Consider the following 14,636-nt stretch of genomic DNA (forward strand, 5'->3'; position numbering starts at 1 on the left):
TCATGGTAAAGCATTAGTGTTACCTCCACAGCTACCTTTGCTGGCAAATCATGTTTTCTTCTTTGTTCCTTCAAATGTTTTCACTTTGCCATTCTCAAATTTTATTTTAATTTATTTATCTTTGAGCATAAGCTCATCTACAAGGGCTTGATTTTGTTCTCCTCCTGTTGCATGACAAGATTTCCATAGATGGATACAGCAGCATGATGTGTGCTCTGATACACATTCAGATATTTTTTGGTTTCTTTTTAGTGCTTTGCTGTGCGATCTCTGGGCTGGGTAGAAATGGCAGAAGAAGATCTGGCTCCTGGAAAAAGCAGTGTTGCTGTGAACAATTGCATCAGACAACTCTCTTACTGTAAAAACGACATCAGAGACACTGTTGGCATTTGGGGAGAGGTAAGAACAGGGTGAACTTCTCCTCTTCGAGCATCCCTCTTGTGTAATAAAACATCTTGAAAGAACAGCTCTCTAAGCAAGTATGCCCATGCTCTGTGCTATCATAGCTGGAACTGCCAAAAATTATAAAAGGATTCAAGGGAAGTGTTGTCATTTTTGTCCCAAACTGCTCAGGACAGTAGATGCCTCAAAGATCCACCTTTGTGGGTCTTTTTACATCTGTGCTAGTACACACCTGTGCAATAACAGTGCTGGGGACACACTGCTGTAAAACTGATTAAATCAGTTTAAGTCTTTCTCCTGACCAGAGGTTTGAGAGTGGTGCTTTGGAATAGCATTTTCACAGGTTTCCCAGTGACAGAACGGCTTTAAGGAAGCCCAGACTGGTGTGACCTGTGCTTCTGAAATGTATGAGAAGATTGAGACTGATGGACAGATGGCTTATTTTAAGATGATTATTTTATCAGTGTTTCAGAAGGAAATTAATTTTATGTCATCAATCTGTCTGTTGGTTCCTCTCCAGTAACTCTTGAATCTGTTCACCAGTGTCATCCAGTTTAGAAGGATGCCAAATTCCCACATAGTGAGGGAAAAACAGGGAGTCCAGCTCTCCTCTTTCTTGGTTTGCTGATGGGTCAGTACATCTTCATCCTCTGAACCATGCAAGCTCTTCTTTCTGAATTGGCAGCAAGGACAGGGTAATGCTGTGCGAGCTCAGGGGAAACATGAAGGCAGCTTAGAGGTATGGTGGTTTGGAAGAGAGATGTGCTGGAGACAGATGGAGTGGAAGGTGTGGAGTGATCAGTAAGTTAAACAAGAAAGGAAAAGGTGGGGGTGGGGTTTTAGTGGATGTACAGAGGCCACAGGAGACAAACCCATAGAAACACATCTTCACTATTTGATTGTTAATGGAACAACTTAAACTTCAGCTAAATCTTATCCTCTACCTGTCTCCTGGCATGTTTTCAGGAGGGTTACACTAATGTGGATTTACTACATCTGAATGCAAAAGTGGTGTAAGAGTGAATGTTGTAACCTTCACTTGTGTGATCTAAGAGAAAGCACTGCCAAACAGAGGAGGAATTAAAAGAAAGACTTGTCAATTTCAGTAAAAATTTTAGGAAAAATATCCTCCAGTCCCTCAAGTTATTGTTACAGTCTAAAGCTTGAGTCCGGTGTCCTGGCTATGATCACAACAATGCAGAGATGCTTCAGTGGAGCAACTGGGAGAAAGTGCCTGTTTAAAAATGGAAGTGTTGTTTCAAGTGACACATTTAGAGTGCCCTGTCTATTTCAGTAATTTCAGAAGGGTTTTTCTATGTAAGAAATTTATATTGTACGTACAAATTAACAAGATAACAGTGGTCTCCCTTTTTCTTAGTTCTGGGAACAGTTTTATTGACAAGCAGTTAGGGATATATCAGTCATGGACTTTGGGCTTACTGCTGACCCCAGAAGGGGGAAAAACCCCCACTCTCTTTACATGTGTGTTATCCCATCTGTTTGTCAGGTGACAGAACTTTGATCAACTTGAAATATATAATTTACTTTGAAATCATATGCTTTATTCTGGTTTAAAAGTTAATGTTCACTGATACAAGAACTAGTGTTCACATTTTTCCATATTTCTTGCTGTCAACCCCATTGTTCTTTGTTGGAAACCATTGCAAGTTTTGAAGCCAAACTGGAGAAAAGTTTTTGTCCTCTTGAATGGAAGTTTTAGTTAACAATGCTATTAATAAATTTTTAAAAATCAGCCTGACAAAAACAAAGACACTGTACTTGAATAGGTGGCCCCTGAAGTAAATTGTCTTCTTGATTTTAAAAGAAATCATTACAACCACATTTTTCTGCTGGTCATGTAGTGCTTCAAGAGTGATTGGAAGAGGCACGTTTTAGAGAGGAATCTGAAAAAAATGTGCCTGACAGTGACTTATCAGATGGAGCACGAACAGCAGAAATCTATTATGAAGCTAGAACTGATGACTGCAGGTAGAGGTTTTAGGATCGCTTCAAGATTTATTTTAGCTAGAATGTAAAGAAAGTGAAATTGGGACTAGGACTATCCCCAAATTTCCATGTTTTAAAAACACAAAACAAAACACAAAAAAAAAAACCACACCCTGGGTAAAATCCTGACCCTATAGAAGCTTTGTCACTGGCTTCAATGTGGGATTTCATGTCCTCTGCTCCCCTCCAAAAAAATCACCCTGTCAATTTCTAACCTTCACTGTTCTGTAAAATCTAAGAAGAAAAAACAACTCATCTGTTTGTGTTGCTGCCTTGCCATGCACTATATTCCTCTACATCACAAAATAACATACATGAAAAAGATACATTGTTGCCATTGACCTATATACCCCACAGTATATAACACTTCCCTGAAAGGCTGCTGGGATTGTCAGTCTTTCCATTGTTCACTCTACCTGTGTGGCTTTTCCCGTGAGAGCCCTCCTCATCTTGGACCATCAGGTCTCTGCAGCTCTTCAGCAGTCTGAGACAGAGGCCTATGTTCAAGCTCCCAGTCTGTCTAAATTATTTCTTCTTACCCTCTACAGTGTTTTCATCTATAAAATAGTTTTATATGATAAGGCAACAAGACTTAGCAAAACATACTGCTTCTGGCTGTGGCCAAACTATCCCTTGAACATTGCAAGGATAATTTGCTGTGACATACGTTGCTTATCTGCCCATTCTCCAATCTTTTCCAGCTAACTTGGATACAGTTTTATTTCCCTAATCCCAGTGTATTTTGCATGATGAACAGATTTTACCTTCTTTTAATAATTTCCTTCTGGAACAAATATATAAGTAGAAAATGGGTCCAAAAAGCAACCTTTGTGACATTCGATAACATTCTTCACACAATCTGTTTACTGTTTCTGACCTCCAAGCAAATTTCTCACCCTTTTCCTTTGTGATGACTCTGGTTTCTGTTTGGTTTCCTTCATCATCCTGGTCTCCTTGGTGCCATCCTGGTTTCTGTGTTTTATTTCCCATGTTTCTTTTCTGCATGCCACAAGCAGTTCATTGCTGCTGATTCACCCCATATACATGCATGGCTGTCACAGCTACATCTGTTTCTGCTTCTCTAGGAGCAGCCTATATATCCAGCCTTGCATCTTGGCCACAGCTGTAGTTTTTCCATCAGGCAAAATGTTCTCATGTTGGCATTGCATATACCAGCCTGTGTCCCCTTCTTCTCCCACACCCCTCCCAGCGCTTGCACTGCCAGCTCTGTGTCACAGCACTGGAGATTTGGGGTGGGAGAGGTGGTCGGTAGTGCCTGCCAACAGACTCACAGAATGGTAGGGTTTAGAAGGGACCTCCGGAGATCATCTTGTCCAACCCCCCTGCTTGAGCAGGCACACCCAGAGCAGGGGGCACAGGAACACGTCCAGGTGGTTTTGAATGTCTCCAGGGAAGGAGAATCCACATCCTCCTTGGGCAGCCTGTGCCACTGCTCTGTCACCCTCACAGGACAGGTTTTTCCTCATACTGAGGTGGAACTTCCTGTGTTCCAACTTGTGCCCATTGCCCCTTGTCCTGTCATTGGGCACCACTGAAGAGAGCCAGTCCCATCATCCTGACACCCACCCTTTACGTATTTATAGGTATTGATGAGATCCCCTCCTGAGTCTTCTCTTCTGCAGGCTGAACAAACCCAGGTCTCTCAGCCTTTCCCCATACGGGAGATGCTCCAGTCCCCTGATCATCTTGGTAGCTCTGCGCTGGACTTGCTCAAGCAGTTTGGTGTCCTCCTTAAACTGTGGGGCCCAAAACTGGACACAGTACTCCAAACGTGGTCTCACTAGGGCAGAGTAGAGGGGGAGGATAACCTCTCTTCAGCCTGCTGGCCACACTCCTTTTAATGCACCCCAGGATACTGTTGGCCGCCTTGGCCACAAGGGCACGTTGCTGGCTCATGGTCAGCTTGTTGTCCACCAGCACTCCCAGGTCCTTCTCAGCAGAGCTGCTTTGCAGTAGTTCAGCCCCCAGCATGTACTGGTGCATGGGGTTGTTCCTCCCCAGGTGCAGGACCTTGCACTTGCTCTTGTTGAATTGCCCCTTGCTGCCTAGCCTGGAACCCCTGGAAGCAGGCCCTCTCCGTGCACAAATGTGTGTCCTACACAGGTACAAAATCAGGTGTCATTAAGACTTGAGCTACTGTAACCAAGCGGGAAGAGGGTTTCTTTGTCACTGAGGTGAAGAAAAAGGTCATTTCTGAAACATCCATCAGTAGGAAGTCAGACCCTTTCCACTTTTTCTGTTCGTTTATATATTCTGGTACAATAGAGGGGAAACAAATTACTCTATATTTAGCTGATAGCTCCCATCTTCTTTTTCTTATCAGTAGGAGCTTGCCTCATCTCTCAGCAATAGGTCCAGGATCATTTCTGTGGAACCTCGCAGTCTGCAGCAGAGATAGAGCCTCTGAGAAGAGAGCTATTAGATGTGATAGAAGAGGCAGCAGACCTTTTGCAAATACTAGCCATAGGAGAGAGATTAGCATTTGTGAATTAGCATTAAAAGGAAAATTGCCTCTAAATTTGTTTCCTCAAAGGGGAAAAAGCCTTCTCCTTGTTCTTACATGCCAGAAGAATTAGGGAGAAATCCTGGCTCCAGGATTCTGCAGTCACCAGCAGAGTTCACGTTCATGTCTTAATGCTAGGTTTTCCCCTTTAATTAATCTTTCTTCAAGGAGTATCCTATAAATCCTTTGACATGTACAAATTGCTGTCTGTTCCCATGGCTCGTTGGTTAAAGTTTATGGAAACAAAGCACATAGTTTGAAGGAAGAAACTCTGCCTTAAGAGTACAGGTTTTGATGTAACCTTTTGCTATTAAGGCAGTTTTTGACTTCTCATGTATTTGGAAGAATTTACTGGAGAAAGGATAAACACATAATTTCCTGAATAACTCAGTAGCTTGGGGTTGAATGAGTCAAACAGATGCATTTACAAGACATCAAAGGTTTTTGTGGTTGGGATCACTTAAAAATATAGTAGTAGCAAGATACTATCTTAGATCTTTTTCACACCAGAAGTAAACGAACAATTGTTCTTGGAACAAACTGAAACTTTGAGTAAATTACGAGGATGCAAGTCTAAACAGCATAGGCATAACACCTTGATCCCAGTCAGTTTGAGAGTGGGATGTACTGTGTAACTGTACTTTGTCTGGAGTTGCAGGGCAAAGATATGTACCTTATACTGGAAAATGACATGCTGAACCTGATTGATCCCATGGACCGCACAGTTCTTCATTCGCAGCCCATTGTGAGCATCAGAGTCTGGGGAGTGGGTCGTGACAATGGCCGGTGAGTCTTCACTCTCCTTATCCCTCTTGACTTGGTGCTGTTTCTGTCTGCTGATACAGATTACACTTACACTCAAAGTAAGTTATGTACCAAACCTATTCATTTGACGGAGTAATTGTATCCCAGGGACTATGAGAGGGTGGGTAAATTATTCTTTTACTTGGCTGATGTTACTTTTTAAATCTCTGCTTTTCATAGCTTATCACTTATACTGTTTTGCTGAACCTGTATTCAGCAAACGTTTCAGATTAATTCAGCCAGGTGCATAAAACTGCACATGCAACAGTATTTTGTTTCAGGTATATATAATGCTTTTTTTTACATAAAACTATGTTTTCAAATATGTCCTGTAGTATGTTTCTCCCGGCTATGTGAAAGCATGTCTTCCTGCTGCTCCAAGTTAAAAGCACTGCTTACGCTCTGACTGGATGCATGTGTTTCCACTTTCTTGAGATATTTGATTTGGTGGAGAAGAAAGTTGGACTGATGGAAAAGTAATGGTTTTAAGCCATTGCTATTACTTGAAGATCTTGATGAGAGAAGATTCTTAAGGGTGTTACAGAAAATTAAGGTTTGACCCTGAAACCTGACTGCCTGCGAGCTGAAGTTCTTCCTTTCTGCAGGGAGCAACCATAAGCGTCTGCTAAAGGCCCTCCTGCCCTGGAGGCAGCCTTTCCTTAGCTTTACTTCCTGACTGGCCTTCTTTTGGTAGCATCTTTTTGTCATGTAACATTGCTGTGGGAACAGGATTGTGAAGGTGACTTATTTAGAGCAGGACAATGAGCTGTCTCCCTGTCCCATGGAACATTTTGATGTACCAAAAATGTTTCCATTCACATTGAGTAATTCCAGGATCTTCAGGTAATACCCATCCTGACACGGGTAGGATTGAATCACGCTAGCAAACTGCTGCTTTTTGTGTCCATGTTTGATCATTGAGATCTTTGCAGTAGGAGGGGTGGGGTTTTTTTGTTTCTGACTTTTGATGGGAAATGTCATTTTGGACCTGAAAAATCTTTCCCAGTAAAAGTTTTTGTGACACTTCTTTAATCGCCCCAAAGCTTCTGATTATCTCTGGCTAAATATCCAAAAGCAAAGGTGGTAAGCATTTCCGTGACCTAATTTCATCTTTCTAAATTTTTTACTTCTATAAATGACTGGTGGTTCGTTGTTTTGTGTTGTTTGGTTTTGGTTTTTTAACTGACTTTCACTTCTATTGGTGCAGATTTTTGAGAGATCTAAAAGGGACAAATCCAGTTTGAAGTGGTGGGAAGTAAAGAGGTTTTAACTTCTTATGAATAAACCATTACAGTGCTTTGTTTGCCGCCTAAAATTACTGCATTGCACATTTCCCTTCAAGTCAGATTTTGTAGTAGCTTGCTTTGGTCAGGAATTAAATAGAGCATCTTAAGGAACACCTAAATGTGATGCAGCTTTACAGAGTAAAGGAAGCCAGCTTCGCTTTTCACTATTTTTTTTTAAGCATTTACAGTTCTTTTTTTCAAATATTTTCATTTCTTTGGAAAATAAAATCATTCCATTATGTTGTTTATAAAATAAGATAATGAGTCCCATTTGTCCTGACTGAATACACATTTCTCCTGCAAACAGAACTGGCTGTAGAAACATGGATATTGAAAGGGGACATTTAAGAGAAATGTGCCTTTTGTGATCACGTGGCACCAAGAATGTCATAAGCTTTTGGTGAAACCTATCCAGGGATCTGAGGCAAACTCTCCTAGATTCATATAAGCCCCATCAGTAGGACAGGAGTTGGTGGGAAAGGTTATGCCTGTGGAGGTCATTCTGTCTGTTCTGACCTGCCGTGGTATCCCACAACATTTACCAAAAGCTATGTATGAGGCACAGGAAATAGGATCTCTGATTTCATTCCTGCCCAGTTTTCTCCTGTGTCTGGGGACCAAAGCTGAATTCCAGTTCTGTTGAGCCTTCTGCAGAAACTCATGTCTGTATTACGAAAAATATTGTAGTTATGGAGTATGTGGGTGAAGTACATGTCAAAGTTTAAAAACAAAACAAAACGCGAGGTGATCTCTGTTTTGGTCATAAAAGGTAGAAGCTTCCTCTACTCTTTGCCTGAAAAGATATTTTATTTGTGACATTGACAATACAGAGAACCTAGTAGAGCAAGTAAACTAATCTGCTCATGTTTCTACTATCAGAAGAGGGAATTCGCCTTTCTGAACATTTCTTGATTCTAGAGAGCATGACTTTTCTTGATTGGTTGCTGTAAACAACAGCAAGAAATGATTTATTGAAGGTTTAATATATAAACACACAATCAAAACCCACCTTAATATTTCATTTGCTGGCACAGTGATGTTCTTAGCCACTTTTATTGGAATCTGGTTTTTTTCATCGTAAGAAGTTTGATTTCAGAGCTTTCATATTCTTAGCCCTTCATAAGAATTTTGATAGATGTTTTTACAGAAACCTTTGTGTCCAGTGTGGCTTTCAGGACTGGAGCACATTCTTTTTGAAATGTAATTTGTTTATTGAACCATGTTTAAAAATAAGATTGTAGGTAAAACAGTGTAGCCATTATTTATAAGTAAAGTCAGACTGCATGTGATGTTAAATATCAGGTAGAAGTTCCAAAAGATAAGCAGAAAGAACGCACTTATGACTGAGTAGTCAGATGTACAATGTGTTTTGAGCATAGAGAGTTTCAGTATAGGAAACATGCTTTAAAGGGTAGCATAAATGATGTAGAATTTGCTGAAGAAGCACCAAAGCACAAGAAAAAAAAGCCTTTGGTGGCAAGAGAATTTGAGCTGAGAAAACCATATTGTTGAGCTGGAAATTGCACCGTGTCTTTTTTCATATATACATAAGCAGTCCTTGGGGTTATCCTGGCAAAATTCCCTATTGGTCATGAGCTGAGAAACACCACAGCCATTCACTGATTGCAAAACCAGCATTCCCTAATAATGAGTTTGCCATCATCAGACAAAAGTGAGGGGAGCACATTGCTGTTTTGGTGGATTAATTAATTGTCCAGGAAATTGACAAAATCCCAGTCTCTGGGATGAAGCTCTTCAAGAAGTTGTTGCATGTGAGTGTTGTTAATTAGCTACATTTTCTGGTCCAAGAGCCTATATAATAAAATATATTTAATTTATTGTGAAAGTGTTTGAACTTTAAAATATTGTAGTAATGTATATTTTGCTCTATTTTTGACTATTTGAATGCCATAACAATCTGCAGGCCTGCCTTTCTAACTGTATTTTGCTTGTAATAACGTTTGGGTAGATTTGCTTTGGAAGATGAAAAGGTTTTCTAGTAACACCTGACCAAATGATTTTCTAAGCTATGCTGTAATGAAAGATTGATGAAATACAGAGATCTGCTGATGAAAGTTTAATCTGAGTATGTGTCTGCTAACTCACCTCAGGCAGAAATGTCTTCCAGGAGGCTGCAATCGCTCTCTCCATACGTTACGCTATTATCTTGGCTGCTAGAGTTACTTTATTTTAAACAGTTCTGTGATAAGTAGAGGCTTGATTGTTTTGTTGACTCAGGCTGTGTGGCGATTTCATGTTTTGAAAGGTAGCATCCCTTGTTTTCAATTAATTAGTAAAATATGTTTGACCTTAAGAAAGGCTGGAATGCCTTCGTAAAATTGTGAACAAAAGCAGGTTCCCACAAGAGAACTTGGTGGTTATGTATGTATATATGTGTGTATACGTATGTGTAGACTCTGAGTGCCCATGTTTGATACGTATATATGGGCATTAAAGGAAAATAAATGTACTGTATCTGTCCATCCTTTTGGCAGACTCTGTTTCTTAGGTGATGCCGTGTGGTTTTTATGGCAGTAAAAGCCACTGTACTCTGTTTGTACAGTCTTCCTCTCCTGCTGTACTGAAACCGGAGCCATGATGATTCACTTAATATTTGTTAATAAGAAAAGTCCTCGTACTTGCTTCAGTAGTTTGATTTCAAGATCAAGAAGGTCATGTCACATCGAGGATTTGTGGTGTCAGGTATACAGTGAGCAATGGTCAGTGCTATGCTGGCTTCTTAACAAGCACCCCATGGCATGTTTTTTTCTGGGCTTTAAAAATATTGGCAAATTCTTGGCAAATATTAGCCTAGTGAAGCTATAAAAGGGCTGCTCTTTTCACTTCTGGGCTGCAGGACTGTACGTTAATGATTCCTCAAGTTGGTTTTTGTCTCCCCTTCTGAACTGCTGGTGCATGCTCTTTGCTTTCTGCGCAACTCACTAACAAGGAAGAGTGAAAAGGTAATGGCCCATCAATTTTGTAAAAGAGTTTCTTTTAGCACATTCCCTGAATCCTCCTTTATCTTCATTGCTTCTCCACCAATCCAAAGCCTGCCCTCAACCTCTGTGGAACTTTAATTGCCTAAAAGATCACAGTTCCTTCTGTCATGGTGTCTCCATACAACAGCAGTATATTCTAGCTGAAAAATTCAGCCTTTAGCTGGCCAGGAGGGCTGTGGTGGATTCAGGAGATAGCTTTGATGGGACTGAATCCACAAGCGGTTGCTGTATGACATGGCACTTGGCATGCTGGACAAAACGCGTAGCACGTGTCTTTGTTCATCCACTAGCTTTGTCATCACATAGCCCAGGTTTGTTTTCTCTGTATAGTCTGTGTGTTTCCCTAGCAGGCTGAGGAGGGAGGGTCGTTGGTCTTGCTCCTTCAGTCGTGGAGAGGCAGATTCTCTGGTATTCGGTTTTCTGATCATAGGCTCTGTTACTAGACAGTGTGAAGCATTGTGCTCCCTCCTCTGCCCTAATAATGGCCATTTTGGCAAGTGGTGGTGATCTCTTCATCTCTGTGGATGTCCATTGCCCTGCTTCTCTGAACCTCTGCTGGTTTTCTGCTCCTGAGATATCAGGGAATAAAATCAGGCTGGGAATCAAAAAGGGGAGAAAGGCTGAGAGGAAAAGAGTAGGATGATGCATCACAAAAGATGAGGCTCAAGCTGCCTCAAAAAGAGAGGGCAGACAGCTGAATGGATAGATGCCCCAAGTCAGATGGACATAATCCTGTAAGGCCAACAGAACAGAAATTACCTGAGCTCTGTTATCTCAGGAGCTGTTAGGGCAAGAGCTGAGAGAACTGTAGGGATGATATGAGTGAGAAAATGGACAAATTTGTGTAAAGATGAGGAGGAAATGGCATAAAGTGATGGCTCAGATTCCTCAAAATTTGGGAAATTAAAAATAGTATCCTATCTTGCTGTTTCAACAGCTAAATAAAAATGGCCTGGTTTCACAGGTGTTTAACACCTGCACTGCTTGATGACTTCAGTAGGATCTGTGTATATTCAGTATCTTTTGAAAATCAAATGTCTAAATGCAGATTTAGGAACCTTTCTCTAGACATGCAGGATTGGAAGTTTTCAGTTGAGCAACAGTGCTACAGCAGGTTAATTGTTTAGTTTTGAGTGCATCTCAAGCTAAGAGGGGTAGGGGCATGTCTGGCCAAGAACTGGTTTGTTAGAGGACAGAGAAGGGGTGAGTGGGGAATGTGGAAGCTGTGCTGCAGGTCAAGTGCCTGTCTCATTGAGTTATGGTGTTTCCTAGGTGAGACTCTGTATTTACATATATTACCTGGCTTGAATTCCAGTGCATGTCTGTCATATCTGTATGACAGGGGGTTTCAGGAGTGATACCTGGCCTTAATTAGAAAATTAAAAGCTAAGAGAAAAATGGACAATTAACACAAGCAACACAACATCAGGCTTCAGTGATGCAGTGTGGCTTTTAGCTGTGTTGTTTAGGGAGGTGCTTATTGTCTTCTGGGTTTGCCTTCCCTTTGAGGTGATGATTGAGTGTGCTGTGAGATTGAGTCTTTCTCTGATTCCATGAGAAAAGCTTATCAAGCTGTATGAGATAATAATAAACTTTCTTTTCTGCATTAAAGAGATGTAGTCAAGAAGAGCAGAAAATAAATTAAAACTGAAATGGTGTTTGCACCTGCTCTTCTGAAAAGATAATACCCTTCAAAGAATGTGTAATTTCTGCTGAACTCCTCAAACTCAGAGATACCATTAATCAATACTGCCTATTCCCGTCAGTCCCCGTAACCTTGGAATAAGGGCAAAACACGCTGAGGAATCACGTAAATAGGGCATAGGTGAGAGATTACATAGGAGGAAGAGGATTTTACTGGGTTTTCTGACCTATATTCTTAGCTGGGTTTTTACAGTAATCTTTTGCTTTATCCTTTTCTCTAAACCAACTGCATTTAAATACCATTTTTTCTGTATGTTTTGATAGCATTTTCCCCTCTCAGTAAGAAATAGTTTAGGTGATTATTTATACAAAACTTCCTATTTATATCCATAAGGCCTGACATTACCGTTTGCAAGTGCAGCATGTTCTAGGAAGGGGTAATGAAACAATACAGCTGTGAAACGGGAAATCCAGTCAAGCTTACAGAATTAATGTATTTTCAAGGAAATATAGTTAAGTGGGTGCAAAAAGCTGTATGTATGCATTCTTACTTTGATTAATGAAACTGGCTTATTTTGGTTCTGGATTTTAACATAAAATACACGGTAGACTGAAGATGCATTGAGATAGGCCCATATTAATTTGAAATGAGCACCCATAGTTTTGCAGCAATGGATGGTTTTGTATCAGTAGTGGCTTCAACTGTGTTAGGGCAACATCACTCTATCCTTTCTGCCTAATGCCACTAATGAGATTAAAAATGATTGCATGTGACAGTGACGGATTTTTCTGTTTTACAGATGAGTCTTGTGAGCAGCTCAGGTGCTTAGGAACGATGGATTCACTTTTTGCTAGCAGCTGAGAAAAAAGGATATGCGTAGGGAGAATTTTTGCCATGGAGCTATAGATATTTGGTAACCTTTGAAAAGCTTAAATGCAGAAACAGCAGCAGGGAAGCATAGTAGCAGTAGAATAGGCTGGTAGATTAGCACAAGTGCACGGAAGTCCCATGGAGCAAGGGAATTGGGACACACACAAAAGAGGAGAATTGTAAGGATTTATCTGGGAGGGAGGGGAACAGAGAAGCCCCTGAAGGAGCACTCAGGGCAATGCTGTGGCGTTTGCTTGTAAAGAAGCTGGAAAAATGGCAGGAGGGAGGCTACCCTTATTAGGAAAAACCACCAGACAACCATTTAAAACGTGTCTCTTGCTGTGCTAACGGCTTGCGCATGGCAACAAATGCTTAGTCACCTTAAACAGAACCCTGTTTAAGTATTTTATGGTAGAAAGTCTTTAGTATTCTATGTTTGTTTTCAGGAAATAATGGAAGATACCACATATAATTTGGAAATTGTATCTAGTGTTTCTTCTGGGGGGCCAACTTTTTAAATGGCAATTGGAATTGTTCAACTGTAAAGCTTTCAGTTCAGATAAATGATATGTCTAAACCTGGATTACAAATAACCACTATGATGTAGTCAGGTTGTCTCAATTAATAAAAAAGCTGGTATATTGACTGAATCCCTTGCTTAAAGTGTTTCTACAGATTTGTGCTAGAAAATCTCCACACATTCTCTGTGAGTCCAGCTATTAAACTCAAATGCTTAAGGATACAACTAGGGCAATCTATGAACTTCGTTGGCTATCACACAGGTCTCTCGAGAACAGCCTGAGCTGCCTGTGAATGTGTTTGCGGCTCAGGAGAGCTACTGACTGATGGTTTGGGTGGATATCCAATGCTTTCTTCTGTTATTCTTTGCACTGTATGTTAATCAAGCAGATGCTACATCCAGGCTGAATTGCTATATTTAACTGCTTCTTTAACTCTGTGGCAAGAGTGATGCAAGTGATGTAAAAAGCAGCTGCTCTCCAGCTCTGTAACTGAATAGAAAACATCCTGCTCCCAGGCTCTCTGCAGCCCTCCTTGTTTCCAACACCCGGTTAGAAGCTTTGGTCTTAAGTGATGATCAAAGGTGGTTTAAACTTACCTTACTTTGCCTAGTCATCCACTTGGATGCATACCCAATCTGTTGCTTCCTCTCAGCGGAAGCTATACTAAAAATAATAGCATCATCCTTCCCAAACCAGTTGGAGTCGATTGAAGGTGCCTGCCTTTCACATCTCATCTTCAGCGGCTCTGAAGTTAGACTCCTAGTTGCACATCTCTCAGATTATATGGTAGCAGCAGGGAATGTGTATAGAGGGAGCCTCCTATGGAATAAATTTTCACAAGAGAATTAGGCTTTGACAGCAGTTTAACCAGAGAGTTGGGCACATCATCACTGCCAAGTGCATGGAGAACTGCCCAGATTCTTGATGGTGTTAAATATCCACTCCCTGATCATGACCTTGGCTGAACCTTTTCTCCAGTGAGGAACACAGCAGCCTGGGGACATATAACCCAGCTGGGGACCCATGAGAGGGCAGCACGGGATAGCTGGGAGAGGCTGGAACAACATGTGTTGTGTTTATACACCAGGCATGCCCCAGAGCACCCCTGCTGCCTTGAATTTGGCATTATTGGCAGATCTTCATCAGCTGAGAGCTCTCCCGGGCAGTTTTCACCTTGTCAGCACTGGCTGCTTGTGATCTTTTTGTCAGTGTAAATTTGACCCATTACCTGCTGCAAGCTCATTTCTTTTGCAGCCTGTAGGTGAAGTGCAGCAAAAAGATTCCTCTTGCATAGTGATTTGGCTGCAAGCTCACAGCAGTGGTTAGCAGTGTTTGTGCTGGAAATTTTTTCCTGTGGTTTATGGTACAGTTGTTGCTGGAAGACCCTGTCAGCCAAACTCGGCAGCCGATGTGGAATGCTGCAACTTCCATGACTCGTTTAAAAACTTGAGTTATTGATGATTATTTTTTAAAACCCAATGCATGAAAGAAGACTTCTGTGTGAGTTTCACCTTTCCTTTTCAGAATACACATATTTGCCCAAGTAAACTCCAAGGAATCAGAAATCAGACACCA

At 41.1% G+C, this 14,636-nt stretch overlaps 1 protein-coding gene across 16 annotated transcripts in view; it reads left to right on the plus strand.

The window, feature by feature from the left end:
- Nucleotides 1-14,636, plus strand: part of APBB2 (amyloid beta precursor protein binding family B member 2) — a 199,697-nt gene that overhangs the window by 151,782 nt on the left and 33,279 nt on the right. For 14 of the 16 annotated variants that reach the window (XM_075091604.1, XM_075091601.1, XM_075091608.1 and 11 more), the window contains 2 exons: nt 253-399; nt 5,592-5,719. In XM_075091604.1, coding sequence (XP_074947705.1) covers nt 253-399; nt 5,592-5,719 — 275 coding nt within the window. Of the gene's footprint in view, nt 1-252; nt 400-5,591; nt 5,720-8,661; nt 8,796-9,867; nt 9,987-14,636 lie in introns of those variants that run through there. The other 2 variants (XM_075091616.1, XM_075091617.1) reach the window with 2 other exon arrangements.

Source organism: Phalacrocorax aristotelis, chromosome 4, assembly GCF_949628215.1.
Source record: "Phalacrocorax aristotelis chromosome 4, bGulAri2.1, whole genome shotgun sequence".
Taxonomy (NCBI): Eukaryota; Metazoa; Chordata; class Aves; order Suliformes; family Phalacrocoracidae; genus Phalacrocorax; species Phalacrocorax aristotelis.